General features: G+C 44.4%; 1 protein-coding gene across 5 annotated transcripts in view; it reads left to right on the forward strand.

Annotated features, from left to right (window-relative positions):
• Window positions 1–26,258, forward strand: part of KIF20B (kinesin family member 20B) — a 1,912,547-nt gene that overhangs the window by 563,440 nt on the left and 1,322,849 nt on the right. For all 5 annotated transcript variants that reach the window (XM_044056921.1, XM_044056924.1, XM_044056926.1 and 2 more), the window contains exon 13: window positions 2,885–3,211. In XM_044056921.1, the coding sequence (XP_043912856.1) occupies window positions 2,885–3,211 (327 nt within the window). The remainder of the gene's footprint in view (window positions 1–2,884; window positions 3,212–26,258) is intronic.

Genomic DNA, 26,258 nt, shown 5'->3' on the forward strand with positions numbered 1-26,258 from the left:
ATCCTCCCTTACCTCTGCTTTGGGATTCTACCCAAGTGTAAGGACTGCAGCAATGTGAGATGAAGAACATAGTACAGTTTTGTACCTACCATAAATCTAGATGTTCGAAGATCCACATTGCTGCAGTCCAATTTACCCTCCCTCCTTCCCCTCTGTAGTTATAGGTGGTTGTGTGGGTTGGGTTGTACATATTGTGTATTTTGTGTATATTGTACATATAGTTAGTGCAAGGGTGGTGGGTTGGTTGTTTGCTGTCTTTTGGTTTTGACCTTTATTTTTAGGGTCTTCTGACATCTGGGGCAAGAAAAGACTGAGGATATGACGTCGGTCATGCGCATTTGTACCCTGACGTCCTGATGTCAGTCAAATGCGCCATGACCGACGTCAGCCTTATACTTTGATATTCGGGCCGACCGAGGACAGCGGACTACCCAAGTGTAAGGACTGCAGCAATGTGGATCTTCGAACATCTACATTTATGGTAGGTACAAAACTGTACTTTTCCACCAGCAGAGTACTGTTAGTATAACGTGCTGCAAATCTGCCCAACAGTAGCCTTATTTTAAGTAATTATCTTTAAGTGCTGATGTTAAAAATCGGTCACCAATCACCGTGTAAGAAGAGAAATTTATTTTGTAACTAAAGACACTGGTTTAGTGTAAACGTGAATGTATTGTGGAGTCAGATTTTTGTCCAGGGACAAAAAAGTGCAATTTGTATCTTACTGAAAAGCAATAAATTTTGAAAGGACACCAGTAGCTTCAAGATTTTATTAAAATATACAAAGCCAGCAAAATAGCATTATAATACCTGCCCTTTCCATTAAAATGGGTTTAACAGATGCATATTCATTCAGACCAGGGAGGAAGGTGACTTTTAACCTAAATTGCCTTATCCCATTTTTTATTAATGTTAATTTCCTATCACCTCTAAAACCCACCCCCTAGTAGTATACATAGACCATAATTTGAAGAAAGTAGTTTTTAATACCCCACACCTGATACGAGATTCAGTGGATTTCTTGAGTAGATTAAAATCTTCCATTTGAAAGGAGGGTCTGATTTTTTGACCATCGATGTAAAATATTTGTTCTCAGTCATCCCCAAGAATGACGGACTAAAATTTTTCCTTGAATCCGTTACTTTTAAATCCATACTGTCAGACGAACTGGTTAACTTGTTAGGTGAATTAATGGAACTTATTCTGGAGAACAAGTACATTCACTTCCAGTGTGAATATTTTCAGCAAGTCACTGAAGTAGCATTGGGGGCAATGTTTGCCCCCGCTTATGCAAATCTTATGTTGGGATGGGTAAAGCAACATGTCCTTAATAGTACCCTTTCAAAATTCTTGCACTTATATGTGAGGTATTTGGATGACATCTTTATTTTGTGGGATGGTGACCCCGAGGGAATTCCTAGATTTGTACAGTACCTAAATTGGATGCACCACATATTGTAAATTTACACGAGTGGAACAAGGACAAAATTAACTACCTGGATGTAACTGTGCCACACATCATTGGAGGATTTAAATCTAACATCCATAGGAAGGATACCTGGTGTAACAGCTTTTTGCACTATGATAGTTGTCACCCCCTTATTTCAAAAGGAAACCTAGTGAAGGGTCAAGCTATTAGGATAGCTAGGATGACATCTCACCGGAATGAACTGGGGACAGATATAAATAAGTTTAAAGAAATGTTCGCTAACAGGGGCTACCCTAGTCAACTGGTCGCCAAAATTTTGGAGGACGTTCTCAAAGGATTGGGTACTAAATATACCCCCTTTTCTGGGTGGGGCTTGATAGAAAAAACACGATTCAGAAAGTTTGATAAAGCATTTATTACAGAGTTGAACCATTTTACCAAACCTTTGAGTGATATACTACAAGCTCATTGGAGCATTTTTAAAATCAGTAAAGATCTAAGTGAAATAGTGGGCGACGAGCCGAGGTTCACCTACAGGATAAGAAAGAATGTTAAGGAACTCCTTGAGGGTGATCAACTCAAAAAAATGGGGAAGTGAGAAGGTAAGCTGGACAACACCTTGTGGAGCATGCAACTTCTGTTCCTATATCATTGGTACACAAAATCTAACCTTAGATTGTATTTCAAAAAAGCTAACTGTGCATCCTCCAAATTGGTATATTTAGCAAAATGTGGGGGCTGCCCAAGTTTTTACATAGGCAAAACTGAGAAGGCGCTCAAAAATAGAATTTGAGCACCTTTACGACACAAGAACAAGAAAATAAAGTAGTGCCTTATATAAACACTCATGTGAGTGTGTCAGATTTGGGGCTTCAAGTTTGGTGTCTTGGATGTAGTAAAAAAGAACCCAAGAGGAGGTGATTGGAAATTAACATTCATAAAAAAAGTTGATATGGCAACTTAGGTTAAAAGCCACCTTCCCTCCTTGTCTGAATGACTGTCTACCCATTTTAAGGGAAAGGTAAGGTATTATAACATTATTTTACTGGCTTTTTATAGTTTAATAATTTATTGAAGCTGTTTAGTTGTGACTGAAGTCCTTTCGACATTTATTTTCAATCAAGTTATTTCTCTTTGGATATATCTTTTGGTTTGGTGAAATTCGTATCTTAATTTTGGAGTTTATAGTAGTATTTTTGGGGCTCAGGTGTTAACCACATTTTCTATAAAATTAATTTCTGTTGTAGATAAATTTGTACAAAATAGATCTACCAGTATGAATGCTGTCTGTGTCCAGATGGAAATGGTTTTCAGTTCATTTTTATACATTTTTTTTTTTTTTTCAGGTTCGCACCATAAACTTATAAAAGTGATTATTGAAGTACAGTGCTGCAGTTTGAAGAGCAGAGGACTTTGCAGAGTTTAGTGTTGAGTTATGTCTTATTTGTATTGCAGGTCCTGGTTTATAATTCAAGTAGACCTACAGCACTGCCGTGTGATGATAGGCGATCGGCCAGTGACGTCTCTCTCATCATAAATAACGCTGACAATAAATTCACAAGGAGGAAAAGGGCTACAATTCTTTGGGATACGAGTCTGGAGGACGTTAAAGAAGTTGATGATGCTAATCTTGATTATGAGGAAGATGAGGAGGAAGAAGCATCGGAGTTGCATGAAAAAGATGGGGAAGAAGCATCAGAGTTGCATGAAAATGATGATTTACAGGATAAATCAGCTGAAGAAAAAGAGAAGAATGTTGTTCTTGATAGAAGTGAATATGAGGTACGTTGTATAGAAGATATTTTTCCTTTTCTTTTTGTGCCATGTGAAAAAATAACACTGAAGTTCTCTTGTTTTTGCATATTACCTACACTCATATGTAGTTAGAAATGTATTTGTATGTGGTTGAATAATAACATTTACTCAGCTGCCTGCTGGCTCCTTTTTTTCCTTTGGGTAATAGTGATTTGAAGTCTAGGGTCTTTGACTGGTTGGTTCTGTGTGTGTGTGTCTCTTTCGGCTTTTCCCGGTTAGGGGTCGCCACAGCGGAACTCCGGTCTGATAATGATTGGCAGTAGATTTTTACGTGCTGGCTTGCCGGGCCTAACGCACAACCTTCAATGAAGGAACGCCCATTCATGCATTTGGTTGTAAATACTTGAATTGAAAATGCCAGATTCTTCAACTAGCTCATTGTGGTCCTCCCTGTAGAATGAAATTCTCCTTCTGGAAGCTGTATCTCAGAAAATTGCATTTGGTCTTTGCGGCCTTGGAGGAACATTGGAGCACCTCTTTCTAACAGCAGTCCTTCTCTAGTCAGAAAACTATTATTTGCCTACTTTTTATGCAAACCCCCAAAATAAAGGGGAAAGGATTTTGCACACTTTGGATATACACAGACAGTTGCGATATTATTTGAGCAGAACTAAAGGGTTCAGGCAGTCTCAGCAGTTGTTTGTTTCTTTTGCTTTGGGTTCTCAGGGCAAACCTGTTTCAAAACAAACTATTTCTAAGTGGATTGGTTTTTGTATTGCTTTCTGTTATTCCCATCATGGTAAGGAGATTCCAGCTGGGATTAGGCCTCATTCCACTAGGGCTACTGCCACTTCTACAGCTTTTTAAGGGGTGGCTACTAAAGATATTTTGGAAGCAGCTACTTGGAGTTCAGTGCATACTTTCTCTAAGCATTACCACCTTCCACTTTACTCTAAATCTAGGGCTGGATTTGCCACTGCAATTTTACAGGGCATTTTGGCAGCTCCTAATGCTTTATAGTTTTGCCATCCTCCCTTACCTCTGCTTTGGGATTCTACCCATATGTAAGGACTGCAGCAATGTGAGATGAAGAACATAGTACAGTTTTGTACCTACCATAAATGTAGATGTTCAAGATCCACATTGCTGCAGTCCAATTACCCTCCCTCCTTCCCTCTGTTGTTGAAGGTGGTGGTGTGGTTTGTGTTGTACATATTGTAAATATGGTTAGTGCACGGGTGGTTGGTTAGTTGGTGCTGGTTGTTGGCTGTGGCCTTTCTTGTTAGGGCCTTCTGACATCTGGGGCAAGAAAAGACTGAGGAAATGACGTCGGTCATGCGCTTTTGTACCCTGACGTCCTGATGTCAGTTTTATGCGCCTTGACCGACGTCAGCCTAATACTTTGGTATTCGGGCCGACCGAGGACAGCGGACTACCCATATTTAAGGACTGCAGCAATGTGCATCTTCGAACATCTACATTTATGGTAGGTACAAAACTGTACTTTTTTCATGTATGGAAATGCGTCCCTATTTTGGTTGGCGCAGCAGAGTAGGGGAGGTAAGAAATGCTGTGCTTTCCTTGGCAAATGAGGTTCTTGCACACTTTCTTCCCAATATTGCACCTCGTCATGAAGTTCAGGAGGTAAGAAATCAATATCTATCCTTGTTCTTGGTGCTCAATTAGGGTACTGTTTTACACTCTAAGGTATATGTTTAGGCTACGAAGACCTAGTGATGTAGGAAGTGTACGGTTCTATCCAAACTTATCCCAACTTGCTGGCAGTGAACTAATTCCACCTCTGGGCCTGGTTTCAGATGTGAAAAACTCTTATTCTGCCGTGCTTGTTGGCAGGAATTGCTGATGTGATTAGAGGCAACTAGAAAGCTATCTTAATGCGTATATCTGAAAGTGTAAAGCCTCTTAGTGTGGTCTGTAATAATGTTAACTGCCTTAAAAATAAACACAGATGGTTAAAAATCTATAAATCAATTAAAAGGTGTGATCTGATGTCAGTCTTCATTTTATCCTTGACATTGGGTTTGGTTCCGATTTCGGAACGAACTTTGCTGATACTGCAGCTTGCGCCAGCCAAAAACTCTCAAGCTTCACCTCTACCCAGAAACCCCCTCTCTGAATTACCTCAGATCTCGTCTAGCTACTACTCTCAAGTGCTAGTGGGTTTAGGTCAATTTGTCTTTTTTCTTAGTTTGTCGTCTTTCCCTTTTCTTTCTTGTTACATTTAGTGTATTTCTCAGAGTATTCCCCTCTATTCTTACTCATAGTCTCTCCCCCAGTGTTGTGGTCTTTTTCTCGTCCCTGTACATGTTTGTGTGTTTCTACAACTATCATCATTGATAATCTCCTTTTCCCTTCTTTCTTAAAGTATAAAAATATAAGTAAAAATAATCTCTTCTGCTCTCGCTTTCTTTTGTGGAGTGAGATTTCCTTAGCAAATTTTTTCTAGCTGTTTCAGTTCTCAACATGGCTGAGAAGTTTAAGGGCCCCTCTGGATTCAAAAAAATGTCAGAAGTGTGGCCATAAAATTCCCTCATCAGACTTTAATTTTTTATAGGTTCATAGGTTGGTACTAGGCAATCGGCCCTAGGGCCTATACAAGTCTAGCCATAATTCCCTGGCTACTTCTTCCCACACTATTTATTTCCCTGGACCCCTGTCTAGCAGGGCGACTGACGTGATCTCCAGGGTGAATTTCCTTTCTCCCATCCAGTCATCAAGGTTCCGTTTGAAGAGGGCCAAAGAGGCCTGCTTGACATGTATGGGCAGTCTATTCCAGAGTCTGGGAGTCCCTGGGTCAGGAACCTATCCCTCCAGCATGTTTTGTTTATTGTGATGACAAGATTTAGATCCCTGGAGCGTGTGGCTCTGAGGGATTGGGATTTCTTTGTGTAGCATGTCCAACAGCTCTGGGTTTGACATGGCCTTGTATGTTAAGCAGAAATCGCCTCGGAGTAGATGAAATGCGACAGAGTATAGCTGGAGTTTTTTTTAAGGTGGTCAGCATAGGGCATCTGCTTTAGCCCTGTGATTTTTTTAGTGAGGTATTTCTGTGGTCTTTCCAGTTGTTGCAGATGTCTTGAGAGGTACATACCAAATGAGGCATTGTATTCTATAATGGATCTAATGAGGGATGAGTACAGTGGGACAATGACCTCCTTTTTTCTGCGTGAAAAACCCTTAGTGATGAGGTCTGCCACATAGAAGGATTTCCTGACTGTTGTGGCGATGTGATTATTGAAGGTGAGACCACTGTCCACCTGTGTCCCTAAGTCTCATCACACTTTCGGTGTTTAGTGTACTGCCACCTATGTGATAATTCATGGGGTATATACATTTCTTGACATTGAGCTTGAGCCCATGGCTCTGGCACCAAGCATCTGTTTCTGTAAGACCCTTTTGTAGCGTATCCACATCATTTGGGGATTCAATAATGGCTCCCAGTTTGCAGTCATCTGCAAACTTTGCTAGCCAAAGTCCCTTAGTGTTGTCCTTTACTTCAGAGAAGTAGATGCCAAACAAGAGAGGTCCCAGGACTCAACCCTGAGGTTCTCCACTTGTCACTTGCTGGAGCTGAGTTTGGAGTCCGCTACTTTTACAGTGTGGGTTCTGTCAGTAAGCCAGTTGGCAACCCATCGAGTGACGTAGGGATTAATGCCCAGCTTAGTAGGTTTATCTATGATTCCAGAGTGGGGGATGGTGTCAAAGGCCTTGGCGAGGTCCAGATAGGCTGTGTGGACTGCCTTACCCTTGTCCACGGCTTTGGAGACTGATTCGAAGAAGTCAGTAAGGTTCAGGAGACATGATCGGCCCTTCATGAACCCAAACTGGGTGGGGTCCAGTGTTTTAAGGTTGCCAATGCCTTTGTTTATAAGTTCCATAATAATACGTTCCATGGCCTTGCAGATCAGGCTAGTCAGACTGATGGGCGGTAGTTCCCAGGATCCAAGTTGGATCCCTCCCTTGTGGAGTGGGATAACTGTAGCTGTGCACCACTCAGTGGGCACGAAGCCTGAGGTGAGGATGTGATTAAACATGACACTTAGGTGAGGTGCCAGTTCATTTTATAGTTCATGTAGTACATTGTGTGTATTGTCTTGGTCCTCACGACTTAAAGGAAGAATGCAGCATTTGTCGCACCTTTAGCCACTGGGCTCTAGTGGAAAGGCTTAATAAGCTTATTTTAAAAGGACTTCTCCTTTCAGCTTTTGATAAAGCCTTATCCGCTGGAGCTAAAGCTAAGACAGAGGTTTCTTCTCCTTCTTCCTCGTCCATTACAGAAAAATTGAAAAAAAGTTTTTCCATTCCTACCTCCCCGTTGGTTCCAAAAGCCAATAAATTGAAGGCCTCTGCTCTGAAACTTCCCAAAGAACCGAAGGCCTCTGCCATTGACATTCTGGTGCCTACGTGCATTCCAGCACAGATTGTAATTTCAAGCCCTTTCACATCAAAGGCCTCAATACAACAGTTGACTACTGTTTCACCTGATAAGATCACTTTGCCTAGAGCTATCTACTCTCCATCAATTGATCCCTTTGCTGGGGAGTTCCCAGAAGTATTCTTGCAGAAACCAAAGTCTCTTTCCATGTCTGTCCATCCATTCCACCAAAAGTTTTTTCAGAACCCAATCTGGTGAGGCTAGTGAGTAATATTTTATGGGCTAGAGGGCTTTCAGGACTCACTTTGGTACCAATCCCTTCAGGTACTTGTACCAAAATGTCCTTTGCACCATTAACTACTCCTCTAACATCCTCAGAGGTCTTGGAGTCCTCTGTTCAGGACCTTCCAACACAGACTGTTCTAACTCCGGAGTTCGCTTCTTCAGAGATGGTGGTTACCCTGAGCTCTTTGGTTATTTCTGAACCAGAGACTTCCTGGAGCCATGGCTACCCTGCCAGTTCAATCAACAAGTCTCAATTCCAGGTTTTTCTTGGCTATTCCTGCTCTTCGGAGCTTCAGCTTGACTGGGACAGCGGATGCTGAAGCCTCCGATATCACAGGCACAGCTACTGTCATTTTCTGATACCTCTGCAAATTACCCTCCTGAGGAGGCTCTTCAGAAAAGAAGAGACAGATTTTGATGATGGGGAAGGGTCCCCACATTCAGCCCCTGCAGGTGCCTCATTTGGAGACATCTTGGAAATTTTAAAACAGAGGGATGTCTGGAGGAGTCTGTTTACTTGTAGGCTTTTGGCACCCGCCCATCTACCTCTTGGGTGACTCCACCTGCTGATGAACTCATTCTGTTAATTTCTTAGCTGGCATGGAAGGCTACAGGCAGCATGAAGCCCATCCGCAAAAGACCGGATAAAATACTTTCCGTTCCTGAAGATCAAAAGTTTTGGGCTAAGGCGTTGGCTGTAGATGCTAAGCCCGTAGCATCAGCCAGTAAAAAGGAAATTGCTGGGGAGAGCTCCTCTGTCTGTCCACCCAGTAGGGAGTTCTGGGCCATTGGCAGATTTGGGAAGTTGGGTGTATGCTTCGACCTTAGCTATAAGGTCCTTGAATTTTTTGGCACATTTCACCAGACACCAATGAGATTTGATTAAAGAGCTGCCAGACATCCTGGCAGGAGCTGTAGCTGAGGGAGTCCAAGATTAACTGGTTCCCATTTAGCCACCTTGGAATTCGTGTCCAATTCGACCATGAGGCTGATTGCTCATACAGCTGAAGGGATGTCTAGAGTAGCAGGTACAGGTGTAGCCATAAGGAGATATGCCAGGATGTGCCTATGTGACTTTGTGGAACCATTTAAGTCTTTTCATCAATGCTCCTTTTGACGAACATCCGTGTTTGGCTCTAAAGTAAAAGAGACTTTATCAAGGTGTGAGAAGGATGGTAAGATCCTTTCTGCTGTGAGCACGTCCCCCACCCCCCCAAAAAAAGGTCCTTCTCTAGGAACTAGAGAAGTGGTGGAAAAATGTGGTTCAAGAAATCCCAAGGGCCTTTCCAAGATGTACATGGAGGGAGCTCCCCCAGGTATAGAGAAGGGGAACCAAAATGGACGACACCATCCTCATGGCAGAGGTACTCTGCAAAACCAGGGCTTCAGAGATTCTTTCCCAGGCAAGCCCATTCAGCATTCCTGAAGGGAGGGCCCGATTGTCTTCCTCTGGAGGCAGTCGGGGAATGCTTAGCCTTGCACCTAAACTCCTGGCTAAACTTGGAAAAATTCCTGGGTGCAAGGGATCGTATCCAAACTTTATATCATTCCTTTTCTCAACCTTCCCCCATTCACAAGAAAATCCCCGTTATGCCACCCAATCAGAACGATTCATCAGGGCAAGAAATCCATAAACTGCTGGACAAAACGAGTCATCCAACAAGACCAGGAAAGATCAGGAACCTACCCAAGATTCTGTTTACTGCCAAAAAAGACTGGGGACTAGAGACCAATTTTGGATCTCAGTATGCTGAACTAGTCTATGGATGGTCACGATGCAGTCTCATGCAGTCTGTTCTCCTCTTTCTGAAGAAAGATGACAGTATGTGCTCAATAGACCTTCAGGATGAGTATTATATAAAAAATGGACGAATGCTCCAGAATGTTCCTCCACTTACAGCTGGGAGCCAGTCATTACCAATTCAGATTGCTGCTTTTTGGTCTCACCACAGCCCCCATGATGTTCACCAAATGCATGGCAGTAGTAGCAGCTCACTTGAGACTGGAAGGATTCCAAGTGTTTCCGTACCTGGAAAACTGGCTCATAACCACTTCGATCAGGCACCAAGTAATAATAGCCAGAGACTACACTCTTCACACCTTCACCAATCTTGGGATTACCGTCAATCTAGAAAAGTCTCATTTAACTTCGACACAAAATTTAGAGTTCATAGAGGCAGTACTGAATACTCTAGAGATAACATCTCTTCCTCCAGAACGATATCAGAGAATTGTGCTTCAGGTTCAAAAGTTAATTCACAGAAAGAATGTTCAAGCGTGATTAGTCTTGCAAGCTCTAGTATCCATGCCAGCTTCCATAACTTTAGGGCCATTAGTCAGGTTACATATGAGAGTTCTGCAATTGCTATTAGATTCCCAGTGGTCTATCATTCACCACCCACTATCAGGCCAGATCTTCATCACCAACCATTGCAAAATGGACCTTCTTTGGTGGATACATTTTGAGCAAATTCTTCATAGTCGTTTTGTTTTTCCAGAGCCCATGGCCATAGTGACTGCAGAGTCCTCCCAGATGGAGTGGTGGGGCATTATCTGGGCAAGACGGTCCAAGGCAGTTGGTCTCCATTAGAGTCCAGCTTTCACATCAGTGTGCTGGAGATGAGTGGTTCTTTTTGTGTTGAAGACCTTTCATACAGGTCTTCCTCAGGGGATTATTGCAATTCAGTCAGTATGGCAGTGGTTTTGTACATCAGCAAGGAGGAAGGAACCAAGCCTTACTCCATTGGTGTCAACCTTGCAACGAACTGTTTGCCTTTTTCCTAAACCGCAAATGCAGCAATTACATCACCCTGATTCCCCCTAGAGGAAAGTCACCCAGAGATGCTCTCCTCAATGATTGCCCCCCAGTTTACTGTAAGCCTTTCCCCTGGTACCTCTAATTCCCAAATTTTACTGAAAGCACTCAGGCTGAAGAGTGCATCAATCTTCATTGCCCTCTTTTTGCCTCAACAGATTTGGTTCCCCTTTCTTTGGCCTTAGTTGATTGATCAACATTGGATTCTGGACCTAGTGCCAAATCTCCTGTCCCATCCAGATAGCCTTGTTCACCCAAATATATCTAACTGCAAGCTGACTGCGTGGTTCCTCCAATTCGATTAGTTGCCAGGCATCCAAATATGTCCTTTCCAGTATGTTGCATCCTTTCATCCGCTTATAAACCTACTAGAAAACTATATTTAAATGAGTGGAAGAGATTTACAATTTGGGCCTATGAAAAGCAAATTGATCCTTTCCCTGCTTCAGCTGAACAGGTTTTAGATTTCTTAACGTCTCTGTTCAGTGCTGGGGCATCTCCATCCACCATCAGACCACAATTGTCTGCAATTTCTAATTTTTACAATAGTTTTGAATGTTTTTTAGCCTCTCACAGGTTTTGTAAATCGTTCTTAACTGGCACACTTTTGTTAAAACACCCTTATAAAGATCCAGCTCCTCCTTGGGACCTGAACTTAGTACTACAGGCAGTAATACATTCCCCCTTTGAACCATTTGCATAATGTGATCTGAAGTTGATCTAGGAGGGCACTCTTTTTGGTAGCCATTACTTCAGCCCAAAGAATTTCAGAAATCCAGGCTTTATATGAACTTCCTTACCTAGTTTTCCATAAGGGTAGGGTATATTTACAAGTGAACCCCTCCTTCCTGCCTAAGGTAGTATCAGGCTAACATTAACCAGACTATTAATTTCCCAGTCTTCTTCCCTAATCATTCTAACAAAGGAGAATGCACTACATTAACTAGATGTCCATAGACAATTACGTTTCTGTCTTCACAGAAAAAAATATAAGACAATCAAGTCAAATGTTTGCCTTGCCCAACTTTGAGCTAGAAAAAGAAACGGCAAGATTACCCTATCTAAGTGGCTGAAAGACTGCATTTCATTCATTTATAATAAAAGTAATTTAACCTTGCCTAAACTTGTGAAAGCACATTCTACAGTGTCTGCAGCTACTTCATCAGTCTTCCAGTTTTGAGCTTCAATGGATGACGTATGTGCAGCAGCTACTTGGGCTTCTCCCCATACTTTTATTAGTCATTACAAACTGGACTTGGTTTCTAGGAAAAGATCATCCTTTGGGTCGATGGTGCTCAGGAATATCCTTATGTGAGTCCACCCAAGCTTTATGGTAGCTGGGGACTCAGTCGAGGATAAAATGAGATTGACAACATGAAATAAAAGAAGTTATGTACTCACTGTAATGTTCCATCTGTGTCTATCGTCATTTATCGTCAACTCCCCCCTTCCATCCTCCGACCTCAAAGATTTTTTGGTGGAATGGATCACATGCTCTTGAAGTGTTACAGGTTCATAAGCGTGTACTAGGCTAATGGACCTGGAGCCTTTACAAGCCAAGCCCATAGAAGTGCCCTGGCGTCATGCCGCCTGACATTAGTTCCCAGTGCCTCTATCAAGCAGAGCCACTGGAGTGATCCCCGGGGTGAACTTTCTATTTCCCATCCACTCATCAAGATCTCTCTTGAAGAGGGCCAGTGCAGTGCTCTGCTTGACATGTATGGGAAGTCTATTCCAGAGCAAGGGTAGTCTCTGGGTTATGAACCTGTCCCTCCAGCATGTTCTGTTAATTGTGGTAATGAGGTTGAGGTCTCTGGACCATATGGTGTGGAGGGTTTGGGATTTCTTTAGATGTAGCATCTCTAACAGAGCTGGGTCAGACATGGCTTTGTAAGTCGAGCAGAGATTGCCTCTTAGTAGACGATATGAGACCGAGAATAGCTTGGAGGGGGGGGGGGGGTTGAGTCTGTCCATGTAGGACATGTGTTTAAGGCCTAGGATCCTCTTCATGTGGTACTTTTGTGGCCTTTGCAGCTGTTGCATGTGTATAGTCTGGTTTTAGGTGAAATACAGTCTAAATACAGCAGTCAAAAAAAGCATCGGAGACCATCCAGATGCAACTAACTATAGGCAAAACTGCCCTACAGTTTGTAGCATGCTACAGACCACCCTCTCAAACTCAGGAACCCCACTCAGCCTTCCTGAAGACACTGGAGAGTATGAATGTCTCTCCAAATACCATCATATTGGGAGACTTCAACTACCCAAACATAGACTGGGAACATTACTCAAGCCCTAACACCCTAGCCCAAAGGTTCCTAGAATTCATAAACTCAAATGCAATGGAACAACTAGTCACCACTCCCACAAGAGGAGATAATATACTAGACCTGATCATCACAAACATGGGGACAAAATGCTCCACACCGGAAGTATACCCCTCATTGGTGAAATCAGACCATAAATTAATCTCACTGGAAATCTACATCCCACCCCCTGCACAGAAGATCACAGTGAAGAATTTCTCAAAAGCCGACTTCACACTTCTTAAGACTGAAGTGATATCTTTCAAGGCCCCTGGGCCAGTGGAAACCACAACCCACACCGCTGAATCCTTTATAAATGCCTTCTACGGACACCTTCAAGAATGCATGGATCATGCAATCCCTAATAAAACCAAGACCCATTCCCACAAAGGCAGGCGTCCTGTCTGGTGGACCCCAGCCCCTAAACTTTACAACAGGAGGAGGAAGCTACTACATGACAGAGCAAAATCCCCAAAAGGGAAGGCATCTCTGATCAGTACTAGCAAAAAACTTCGATCACTCATAAAATCATCCAAGGCCAACTTAAAATCGCAAAAGACAATCACAAGGCCTTTTTTAGCTATGTTAGAAACCTGGGTGGAAACTCCCAGATATGCTCAGAATTAGTCCAAAATGACACAAAATGCACTGAACCCACAGATATTGCCAACATTCTGGCAGACCGGTTCAGTGCAAATTTCTCCACCCCCCCCCCCAAAAGGAGAAATATCTATCCCAGCAGAGTGTAGCCTCCCTAACATCTCAGATGCCCAGGTGAGAGCCGCCCTCTCCAAAGCTAAAAACACAGAATCAATGGGACCGGACGGTGTCCCGGGCTGCATGCTACATGAACTCCAAGAGGAACTAAACCCGCACATAAGGCGGCTGTTGAATCTTAGCCTTACTACAGGATACGCACCCAAAGAGTGGCGTACAGCAACAGTGATCCCACTCCACAAAGGAGGTGCTTCTACGGACCCTGGAAATTACCGCCCCATAAGCTTGACGAGCCTGGTCTGCAAAGCTATGGAAAGGATCATTATGGAACTCATAAACAAAGACATTGGGGACCTACAGACATTAGATCCTACCCAATTCGGCTTTGTCAAAGGCAGATCCTGCCTTTTGAACCTAGTCGACTTTTTTGTAACGGTCACTAAGGCCATTGATGAGGGTAAGGCAGTTCACACAGCCAACCTTGACCTTGCGCCTTCGACACAATACCCCACTCGGGCATCATTGACAAACTCACCAGCTTAACCCATATGTCACAAGATGGGTTGCAAACTGGCTCAAGGACAGAAGCCACAAGGTCAGAATTGCTGGAGCCATGTCAGACTCTAAGCCAGTCACAAGCGGTGTCCCACAGGGCTCAGTCCTGGGACCCCTCTTGTTCGGCATTTATTTTTCCGAGGTGCAAACAAACGTAGGAGGATTGTGGCTGACCAAGATCGCAGATGACTGCAAACTGGGCGCCATAATTGATACTCTAGCGGACACGAGCATCCTTCAGAAAGGCCTCATAGAAATGGATAATTGGTGCCAGAGCCATGGCCTTAAACTGAACGCCAAAAAATGTATAGTCATACCCTTTTGGGAAAAACAAGGTACCCACAAACTACCACATAGGTGGTAATCCATTAAGTATGGAAGAGGTAATCGGAGACCTAGGGACCCAAGTCGACAGTAACCTCTCATTTGACACTCACATTGCCAAGGTGGTTAGGAAGACCTTCTATATTGCCCACCTTATCATGAAGGGATTCACATCTAGATCGAGAGGTCATTGTGCCCCTGTACTCTTCTCTTATCAGGCCCATGATTGAGTACAATGCCCCATTTGGGATGCATCTTACCCGACACCTGCAGCAGTTAGAAAGACCCCAAATGTTCCTCACCAAGAGGATAAAGGGTCTCAAACGTGTCATATGCTGCCCGGCTGAAGAAACTCCAGCTCTATTCAGTCGCATACCGCCTACTCAGAGGTGATCTATGCCTGACGTACAAGGCCATGTCCAATCCGGAATTAATGGACATGCTCCACCTCAGAAAATCCAAATCCATCAGAGCCACGAGAGCAAGATATTTGAACCTCAACACAGAAATAAATAGGACGTGCTGGAGGGACAGATTCATGACCCAGAGGCTCCCTACACTCTGGAACAGAATCACAGTCCATGTTAGGCAGAGCCCCTCACTAACTCTCTTCAAGAGAAATCTTGATGAGTGGATGGGAGATCGTAGGTTTACCCCGGGGGTCATCTCTGTGTCACTACTAGACAGAGGCACAGAAAACTAAACCCTAAATGGGCGTAGTATTTGCATCCCAAGGGGTGGCGAAAGCCACACACACTCTGGCTAGGCTTATAAATGCCCTAGGGCAGATAGCCTAGTATGAACCTATGAACATGCCAAATGGGGCATTATACTCGATTGGCCTAATGAGGGAAGAGTAGAGAGATGATGACCTCTTTCTTCTTGGATGCAAAACCCTTGGTAATGAGATGTGCCAAAAAGGACTTACTGACCATAGTGGCAGTGTGGTGGTTAGAGAGGTTGCTGTCAGCCTGTGTCCCTAGATCATTTATAATGCCTTCAGTGTTCAGTGTGCTCCCATCGATGTGGTAATTAGTGGGAACTGAGTTTTTTCCAAAGGGGATGTCAACGCATTTTTTGGCATTAAGCTTAAGGCCGTGGTTTCGACACCAGTCATTGGTCTCAATGAGGCCTTTCTGTAGGATGTCTACATCACTTGGGGAGTTAATAATGGCTCCTAGCATGCAGTTGTCTGCGAAATTGGTGAGCCAGAGTCCCTCTGTGTTGTCCTGGAAGTAGATGCCAAACATGAGGACCCAGGACTAATCCCTGTGGGACTTCACTTGTGACTGGTCGGCAGTCTGACTTGGAGTCCGCTACTTTCACACTATGGGTTCTATCTGTGAGCCAGTTTGCAACCCACCTAATGATATAGGGGTTGATGCCTAGTTTGGTGAGTTTATCAATAATTCCCGAGTGGAAAATGGTATCAAAAGTGTTGTCTAGATCGGGGTAGGCTGTATGAACTGCCCTGCCCTCATCCACACCTCTCGTGACTGACTCAGAGAAGTTAACCAGGCTGAACAGTCGTGATCTACCTTTCACAAAACCAAACTGAGTGGGATCTAGAGTTTGGAAATTCCCTATTTCTTTGTTAATTAGGTCCATGATGTTGTGCTCCATAGCCTTACATATCAGACTCGTCAGGCTTATGGGGTGATAATTCCCAGGGTCTCTAATTGCTCCCCCTTTATGGAGAGGGATGACTGTAGCAGTGCGCCATTCAGTAGAGACAAAGCCTGAGGTGATGCTGTGATTGAACAGGACACACGTGGTTCCAGTTCACTTTGTAGTTCATGTAGAACACATCCAGGGATATTGTTGGGTCCAAAGGAAGCTGTATTCTTGGCCTTGGACAATGCAACTTTAGTGCTCCAATAATGCTGGGTACCTGGCATTCCTCCGCTATTGTGATTAGTCCTTTAAGGGGGGGAGAAAGGGATAAAGTTGGCGTTGAATTAGTCAGCCAGTATGTTGGCAATATCTGCTGTCTCAGTATAGGAGGTACCACTGTGCAGTAACACAGAGCAAACCTGGTATTGCCATGGAGATTCTTGATGTATCTATAGAAGGCTTTGTGGTTGTTTTTTTGTCTGCCGCAATTCTGCCTTCATAGCTGGCTGAGGTTTTTAGGGGGGATCTCTTCTTTTTCTTGAGGCTAATAGGGGAGTTTTTTCCAGTCTTGGGACTTAACCTTTTTCTGCAACAGTTTCTTCCTTCTATTGTAGAGTTTATTAATGGCAGGGAACCGCCAGATTGGCGGCTTTTTTTTTTTTTTTTTTTTTTTTTTTTTGAGGAGATCATCGTTCGTTGGGAATCGCTAGATGTTCTTCATGTTTCACTGTTGCAGTCATTACATTTGGGTTATCTGCTTGCAGTAGCCCTCAGTCGGCCTGATTAACAAAGTCTTGGGTCCTGCGTCAGTTGCTGTCCCTTCTTCCATGATGTCAGGTCGTCAGGGGTATTAAACATGCAGCCGATGCCATTACATCAGTCTTTCTTGCTGTGTGGTGCCCGAAGCAGAAGCAGTTCACAAGTGCCGGTCGGCCGACTCTTGAAATTTTCGTTTTTGAGTTTCAGAACCAAAGTCTTCAACTAAAGCTAAGTACCCCGTTGGGGAAACTTTTTCTTGCTCCTTACCGATGTCTGTAAAACTTAATAATTGCATTACTCGTGGAATGCAAATACCTCACAAAGATTTTCATTCATATTGTATTCCTTGCCTAGACCCTGACCACGATGTACCTTGCTGTCAGTTTTGTGCTTTATTTAATCAGTGCACTATCTGTCATCTGTATATTTTCGCTTCTGAATGTTTCAGTTTTCGGTTTAATTATCCAGAAATGTCGGTTAGCCATCCAACCGACTACTTGGGATTCTGAAAAAAACGGAAAGATAAAGATGACAGCTCGCTGAGGTCTAAAGCTGCTGACGACGCTTCTCCTAAGCCAGTCGCCAGTTTGACGGTACTCAGTGAGGTGCTTTTGCAGCCCCTGATACCCGCTACTTCTGACTCACAGGCCTCTACTGAGACCCATTCGGAGTCCAGTATGCCGCAAGATGCTTCAACTGTTGAACCTGCGGATGTTTCTACATTGGATTGGTCCGGAGCCACTGTGCAGGTACCAGCTTCTGAGGGTGTATTCAGGCCTATGGACTTGCATATTAAACCGATACCTCCTTCTTCATTTAGGCCAAAATCTCAAACCATGCCTAAGAAACCGACGCCCAGGCCGCATGCTCAGGCCTCTGTGCCTAAAAAAACAAAGAAGAATGGCTGAAGATCTTATAACCCTAATCAGGAGAAGCCAACCTCCCCCTTCTAAGCGACTTTGGACTGAAGTTGTTTATGAATCTTCTGATCAGGATTCTGATTTTTCTAATTTTTCTGATGACCTGGATTTGTCCTTACCTACTCATGAGGATTCTGATGCAGAGGACTCCATTCCCTCTGCTTCCCCTCCTGAGGATTTTTCTTTTGGGGAAACCTTATATACTCTAAGGGAGCATTTCCACTGGGAAAGCCAGGATTGCTCTGATTCTAAAAAGAGGCTTAGGGATTTCTTACTCCTGCCCCAGCACAGACCTTTAGCTGTCCTCCCTGTACTGGACATTGTTGATGATGCCTTTTCAGAATCTAGTTTGGCCCCTGATTCTTTGGTTCCTGCTCCCAGAAAACCTGACAGATATTACAGGGTTCCTTATTCTCACAAGTTCTTCTTTAAAAATCCTATTGCATATCCAGTGACTATTTCACAGGGACCCAAGGGCATTAAGGCTTCTACTGCTAAAAATCCTACCCCCTCTGATAGAGACTTCAGGGTGCTGGATAGATGGGGTAAGAAAGTTTACACTTCTGCAACCTTGGCCATTGGGGCTTTAAACTGCCAGTTTCATATGTTTAAAGTATTAACAACATGTTATTGGAGTGCTTAAACAGAAAATGATAATTCCTGACTGTGCTGAAAATAAAGAATTACAGGATTTAATGCATTCTGCTGAACAGGTTGGAAAACATACATTGCAATGTGGATTTGATTGAGACCTCTTGCAGGGTTGCAGTTACTGGGTCTGTGCTCAGAAGGCATGCTTGGCTTAAGGAGCAGTCTTTGCCTGATCATGTTAAAGCTAAATTGTTGGATGCTCCCTTGCATCAGGACTGCCTCTTTGGCAACAAGGCTGAGGAAGTTCTTAAAAAGATGGAAGATAAAGCTAAATCTATGCAAACTATTAAAGATTTCTTACAAGCTGAGCCTCCTAGATTTAGTAGGCACTGGACCTCTAAAAATTGGTCCTTTCCAGCCCCTTTCAGATATTCTCAAGCCAAACCCAGACGCAGCAGAAACCCCAGGATGTCCTTCAAGGATGCAACTGCAGTCCTGATGTATGGGTTGTCCTGCCTCAGGCAGCCCTTCGGTCGGCCGGATTCCAAAGTCTGGGTCCGGCGTCGGCTGATGTCGCCCTTTCCCCGACGTCAGAGCGCCTGGGGTATAAAAACGTCAGCCGACACCATCTTCAGTCTTTCTTGCCGCGTGGCGCCCGAAGCAGAAGCAGTTCGCAAGTGCCGGTCGACCAGCTCCTGTGTTTTCAGTTACTGAAGTCTTCAAAAAAGCTAAGTACCCCGTTGTGGACCTTTTCTTGCCTCAGCCGATGTCAGATAAAAGTGAAAAAGTTAATAATTGTTTAACTTGTGGGAAACAAATACCTCATAAGGATTTCCACTCTTACTGCTTACCCTGCCTAGGCCCAGAACACAACGTCTCGGCCTGTGCAGCTTGTGCCTCTTTCAATAAACGCACTCTTAGGCGTCGGTCAGAGTTTGCACAGGATTATTTTGGGGAAGATTTCTGTTATATCATGCAGTCGGAGCTTCCGACAGCACATTTACCTAAAAAACGGAAGGATAAGAACCGACACCTGCGGTCCGCGGTCTCGGCCGACACCACGCTTAGGCATACCGCGACTGTCTTGGTCTCTTCTGAGCCGGTTTCGCAACCGCTACAGACCGACGACACCGCTCCACCGGTTACTTCGGTACCGGAGGCTAGCTCGGTGCCGGTTCCTGTTCTCCCCTCTTAGACCGTAGCCCAGGATATTTCTGACACCATTTCAGTGGATAAGACTACTCCAGCACGTGGGGCTGCCAGGCCTCCAGTGTCTATGTCCATTAAGGCCTACACATGTGCTAAGGCTGCCAAACAGGCTAAGTCTCTCCCTCCAAGATCTGTTTTTCTGGGATCCACTTCTGGTTCTCAAATTTTAAGTTTAGCTGAGGACCTTATCTCTTTAATTAGGGGTTCACAGCCTCATCCAGATAGAGGCTCTCAGCCGCCTTCTGACAAGAGGCCTAGGGTTGAGCAGGTAGACTCCCAGTCCTCTGATGAGGCCTCAGGTGATTCTGCACATTCAGACTACCAGGAGGAGGCCTTCCCGGCCTACAAGGATTCTGATGCGGAGGAATCTATTCCCTCTGCTTCTCCTCCTGAGGAGTTTTCCTTTGGGGAAACGCTTCATTCCATGAGGGAACACTTCAAATGGCAAGGCCAAGAATACTCAGATTCTAGGAAAAGGTTAAGAGAATTTTTAAAGCTACCTCAGTATAGACCCTTAGCTATTCTTCCAGTTTTAAATGTTTTAGATGATGTGTACTTAGAATCTAGTGTTTCCCCTGACTCGCTCCCCCCTGCTCCTGTCAAGCCAGACAGGTACTACAGGGTCCCAGACACGCATCAATTTCTGTACAAGGGCCATACTGCTGACCCCGAGACTATTTCTCAGGGGCCTAAAGGGGTTTCCTCCACTATTTATTTATTTATTTATTTATTTATTTATGCATGCTAAGAACCCACTCCCTTCGGAAAGAGATTCTAGGGCTTTAGAAAGGTGGGGCAAGAAAGTATATACATCTTCCACCCTTTCTATGCGAGCATTAAATTGTCAATTTCATATGATTCAGTATCAGGAATACATGTTGGATGACTTGCAAAAGAAACTGGCTTCCCCTGAACCATTAGATAGAAAGGGGTTACAGGAATTGGTTCATAATACTAAGCAGGTTAGCAGCCATTTCCTTCAGTGTGGATATGATGCATTGGAAGCTTCATGTAGAGCAGCAATGACAGGTGCGGTCATACGCAGACATGCTTGGTTAAAGGAACAAACATTGCCAGACCATGTGAAAATTAAGCTTTTGGACGCACCACTAGAGAAACATAAGCTATTTGGTGCTACTGCACAAGAAGTTTTAAAGAAAATAGAGGAAAAGGCAAAATCAGTGCAAACAGTCAAAGATTTCCTCCAGATGCAGCCTCCAAGATTCAGCAGGAATTGGCCTTCTAAGCATTGGTCCTTTCCTGACACAGACAAATTTCAAAGAGGCAAAAACAGACGTGGCAGAGGTAGAGGGCAAACTCGAGGCTCCTGCAGAGGACGTCAATGGCAGCCTCCGAACCAGAGAGGTGGGGCAGGACCTTCCACTGCTCCGCCAGGACAATCTCAATGACTTGACTTTGACTCCGCCATCCAGGGCTCAATTAGAAGCACCTTTGGGTGGAAAATTATTTTTATTCTCACAAAATTGGCACAATATTACAAAGGACAAATGGATACTGGAGATAATAGACAAAGGATACAGATTCCATTTTCATTCACTGCCAACAAGACATGGCAGGCCAAACCTGCCACCAAATCAAAGGGCAGAGGCACTCAAACAAATAACAAACCTACTTCAAATAAGAGCAATAGAAAAGGTTCCTTCTGCAGAACAAGGACAAGGATTTTATTCAAGACTGTTCCTTGTTCCAAGAAAAGAAAACCAATGGAGACCCATTCTGGACTTGTCCGCACTGAATACTTACCTTATTGTGCCAAAATTCAAAATGCTGACTTTACAGCAACTCCTTCCCATGCTGAGCAAGGGGTCTTGGCTGGTAACTCTGGACCTCAAGGAGGCATACCTGCATGTCCCAATCAGACAAAGTTGCAGAAGATACCTCAGATTTCTTGCAGGCTCAGAGCACTATCAATTCTCAGCATTGCCCTTTGGCTTATCTACTGCGCCCAGAGTGCTCACAAAATGCCTGGCATCAGTAATTGCACATTGCAGACTTCAGGGGATACAAATATACCCTTACCTGGACGACTGCCTTATACAAGCGGGCAGCCAACAAGCCTTGTTAAAAAACCTGGACTATGTCATTCACCTACTGCAGGCCTTGGGATACACAGTCAATATTCAGAAATCAAGTCTCGTACCATCCCAACAAATACCTTTCCTGGGTGCCACACTGGACACGAACACCCAGATGGCGTTTCTGACCAAAGAAAAACAAAAACAATTACCAGAATACTTCAGAAGATTGGCAACACACACCCAGATGACTGCAAGGAAAATCCTGCAGGCCCTGGGTTTCATGGCATCTTGCATTCTTCTGATTCCACATGCAAGGCTGCATATGAGGAAACTACAATGGTATCTAAAACGTCTATGGTCTCAGCACAGTCACAGCCTGGAAACATTGATCCCACTCATTCCATGCCTTCAAAAGGAATTTCTGTGGTGGGCTCAAGCAAGCCAGATAAACAAAGGTCTGGCTTTCAGCAAGCCTTATACAAGTCAAACCATAACAACAGACACCTCAGACCATGGATGGGGGGCGCACACGGAGGGCAGATGCATTCAAGGACAATGGACACAAAAAGAAAAGCACCTGCATATCAACCAAAAAGAAATGCTGGCAGTGATACATGCAATCAAGGCCTTCGAAAGGTTCATGCATCAGGGCCATCTACTAATAAAGACAGACAATACCACAGTTATGCGGTACATAAACAAGCAAGGAGGTACCCATTCCTACCCTCTTTGCAGACTGGCAATGAATCTCTGGGATATTTCCCTACAATTGAAAATAGAGCTACAATCCCAGTTTGTACCAGGGAAGGACAATGTTCTGGCGGACAGCCTAAGCAGAAACATCATGGATCCACACGAATGGATGTTGCATCCAGACATGTTCTTACAAATAGCTCAAGCATGGGGAAGGCCGGATATAGATCTTTTTGCCTCCCACTTCAATCACCATCTGAAAAAGTTTTGCACAAGGACATACCATCCTCAAGCATGGAAGGTGGACGCTCTCTCCTTCAGTTGGAACTCTCTAACACTATATGCCTTCCCACCTCTTCCTTTGATGACCAAGGTGTTACTAAAGATCAAGACAGAGCAACCGAAAGTCATACTGATAGCTCCAGACTGGCCAAGACAACACTGGTACCCACTGCTACGGAGCTTGACACACACCAATCCGTGGCTCCTTCCTCAATGGCCACTTCTTCTGACACAGCACAATTACAGGACACTACACCCCAGCTTGAAAACATTGAAGCTGGCAGCTTGGAAGATTCCATGACTATTACTCAGGATACACTTTCCAAAAGGGTAAAAGATATCATCCTGGAGGCGTGCAGACTTTCCACTAGAAAAACATACTCAGCAAAATGGAAGAGATTTCTTATCTGGAACAGCAAAAAGGGTCAAGACCCATCAGTGATGAGCATTCCACAGATCCTGGAATACTTGGCTGAAATGCTCCACAATGACCTTTCATATTCTTCCATAAAAATACATGCTTCAGCAATATCTGCCAAATATAACACTGATCCGCCTGTATTTTCTCACCCATTGCTAAGACAGTTTCTAAGAGGTATAAAGAACATCAACCCTCCAAGGAAACCACCAGTGCCTGCATGGGACCTCAACGTCATGCTGGAAAAATTAACTCTTCCTCCCTTTGAACCAGCAGCATCTTCAGAGTTGCAATTTCTGTCTTGGAAGACAGCCTTCCTTCTGGCAGTAACCTCAGCAAGAAGAGTCTCTGAGCTACAGGCCTTATGGCAATACAACCATTTCTCATTTTTCACCAGGACAGAGTTTCTTTGAGAACCAATCCGTCATTCATGCCAAAGTTGGTATCCAGGGTGTCCCTGAATCAAGCTATTCACCTGCCTACCTTCTTTCCCAATCCTCAAAATAAAGGAAGAGAGACTTCTGCACACCTTGGACATACACAGACAGTTGCGCTACTACTTGGACAGAACAAAGTCTTTCAGAATATCTGACCAACTTTTTGTAGCTTTCGCTGCTGGATTGCAGGGAAAAGCAATTTCCAAACAGACAATTTCTAAATGGATTGGAAATTGCATTCGATTCTGCTACTCTTTTCATGGAAAAATTGTGCCAGCTGACATCAGGCCACATTCCACCAGAGTTACAGCCACCTCCACAGCCTTTTTAAGAGGTGTGGCAACAAAGGACGTTTTAGAAGCTGCTACATGGAGCTCCGTGCATACATTTTCCAAACATTACAACCTGCCTTTATACTCCAGGTCCAGAGCAGGATTTGCCTCTGCAGTCCTGCAGGGCATTTTAGCTACACCATCTTTGTCTTAGTTCCTACCACCCCCAGGTTGGCTATGGTATTCAACCCATATGTCAGGACTGCAGTTGCATCCTTGAAGGACATAGTACTGTTTTGTACCTACCATAAATGTAGATGTCCGATAGGTATGCAACTGCAGTCTGATTTTCCCTCCCACCTACCCCTCTGTGGTATACTTTTGGGTTTCTACCCCTCATTTTAGCTACCTGGGGTAATCTTTTATGGTGCATTTGTTTTTATGCTGATGTCCTTCAAGAATGCAACTGCAGTCCTTACATATGGGTTGTCCTGCCTCAGGCAGCCCTTCGGTCGGCCGGATTCCAAAGTCTGGGTCCGGCGTCGGCTGATGTCGCCTCTTCCCCGACGTCAGAGTGACTGGGGTATAAAAGCATCAGTCGACGCCATCTTCTCCAGTCTTTCTTGCCGCGCGGTGCCCGAAGCAGAAGCAGTTCGCAAGTGCCAGTCGGTCAGCTCCTATGTTTTCAGTTACCGAAGTCATCAAAAAGCTAAGTACCCCGTTGGGGAACCTTTTCTTGCCTCAACCGATGTCAGATAAAACTGCAAAAGTTAATAACTGTTTGTCTTGTGGTAAACAAATACCTCATAAGGACTTCCATTCTTACTGCCTTCCCTGCCTTGCCCCAGACCACGACGTCTCGGCCTGTGCTTGCTTCAATAAGCGCACACTCGGGCGCCGGTCAGAATTTGCTGAAGACTTTTTGGGGGAAAATTACTCCTATATCATGCCGTCGGAACAACCGACATCACCTATTTCCAAAAAACGGAAGGACCGGGACAGACATTCTCGGCCCGCGACTTCCACCGACACCACGCCAAAACCTACCGCGAGTGCATCGGTCTCCTCGGAGGCGGTAATTCAACTGCTCCAGACCAACGACACCGCTTTACTGCACACTTCGGTCCCGGAGGCTTCCCCGGTGCTGGTTGTTGATTTTCCTCCTGAAACCGAAACCCAAGTTTTGCCTGACACCATACCGGTGGACAAAGTTACTCCTGCACGTGGGGCAGCTAGGCCTCTGGTGTTTGTCCATCAAGGCCTACACACGTGCTAAGACTGCCAACCAGGCTAAGTCTCTCCCTCCTAAATCTTTCTCAGGGTCCCACTTCTGATAAACAGATCATGACTTTAGCTGCAGATCTTATTTCATTAATCAGAGGCTCTCAGGCTCATCCAGCCAGGGGTTCTCAGCCGCCTGCAAGACAAAAGGCCTAGGGTTGAGCAGACAGATGCCTTTTCCTCAGATGAAGCCTTTGGTGACTCAGGTCATTCAGATTCCCAGGAAGAATCCTTCCAGGCCTACGAGGATTCTGATGCTGAGGAATCTATTCCTTCTGCTTCTCCTCCTGAGGATATTTCTTTCGGGGAAATTCTCCACTCCATGAGAGAGCATTTTCAGTGGCAGGGCCAGGATTTCTCCGACTCCAGGAAAAGGCTTCGTACTTTCCTTAAGTTACCCCAGCACAGGCCTTTAGCTATCCCTCCAGTGTTAGATGTATTGGATGATGTGTACTCTCACTCGAGTGCTTCTCCTGATTCTCTCCCTCCTGCTCCTGTCAAGCCAGACAGATATTACAGGGTTCCTGAAACTCATAATCATCTCTTTAAGGCCCACTCTGTTGACCTAGAAACTATTTCCCAGGGGCCCAAAGGAGTGGCCACTTCCACGGCCAAAAATCCTTTGCCCGCAGACAGGGAATCTAGGTCCCTGGAGAGGTGGGGCAAAAAAGTTTATACCTCAACCACCCTTGCCATGAGGGCACTTAACTGTCTTTTTCATATGTTTCAGTATCAGGATTTCTTGATGGATGATTTGCAGAAAAAGTTAGCCTCTCCTGAGCCTTTAGATAGAAATCCTTGCAGGATTTGGTTCATAATACTCAGCAGGTTAGCAATCATTTTCTACAGTGTAGTTATGATGCATTGGAAGCTTCATGTAGGGCAGCTATGACAGGGGCTGTCATTCGTAGACATGCTTGGTTGAAAGAACAGGCATTGCCAGATCATGTTAAAGTAAAGCTTCTAGATGCACCTCTGGAAAAACAAGTTCCAAAGGGGAAAAAACAGGCGTGCTCGAGGTAGAGGGCAATACCGAGGCTCCTACATGGGCCGCCAATGGCAACCGACTAATCAAAGAAGTGGTGCAGGGACTTCTATTGCTCCACAGGGACAATCACAATGACTTGACTTTGACACTGCCGACCAAGGCTCAAACAGAAG

This window comes from Protopterus annectens, chromosome 14.part0 (genome assembly GCF_019279795.1).
Source record: "Protopterus annectens isolate FY-2018-M chromosome 14.part0, PAN1.0, whole genome shotgun sequence".
Taxonomy (NCBI): domain Eukaryota; kingdom Metazoa; phylum Chordata; order Ceratodontiformes; family Protopteridae; genus Protopterus; species Protopterus annectens.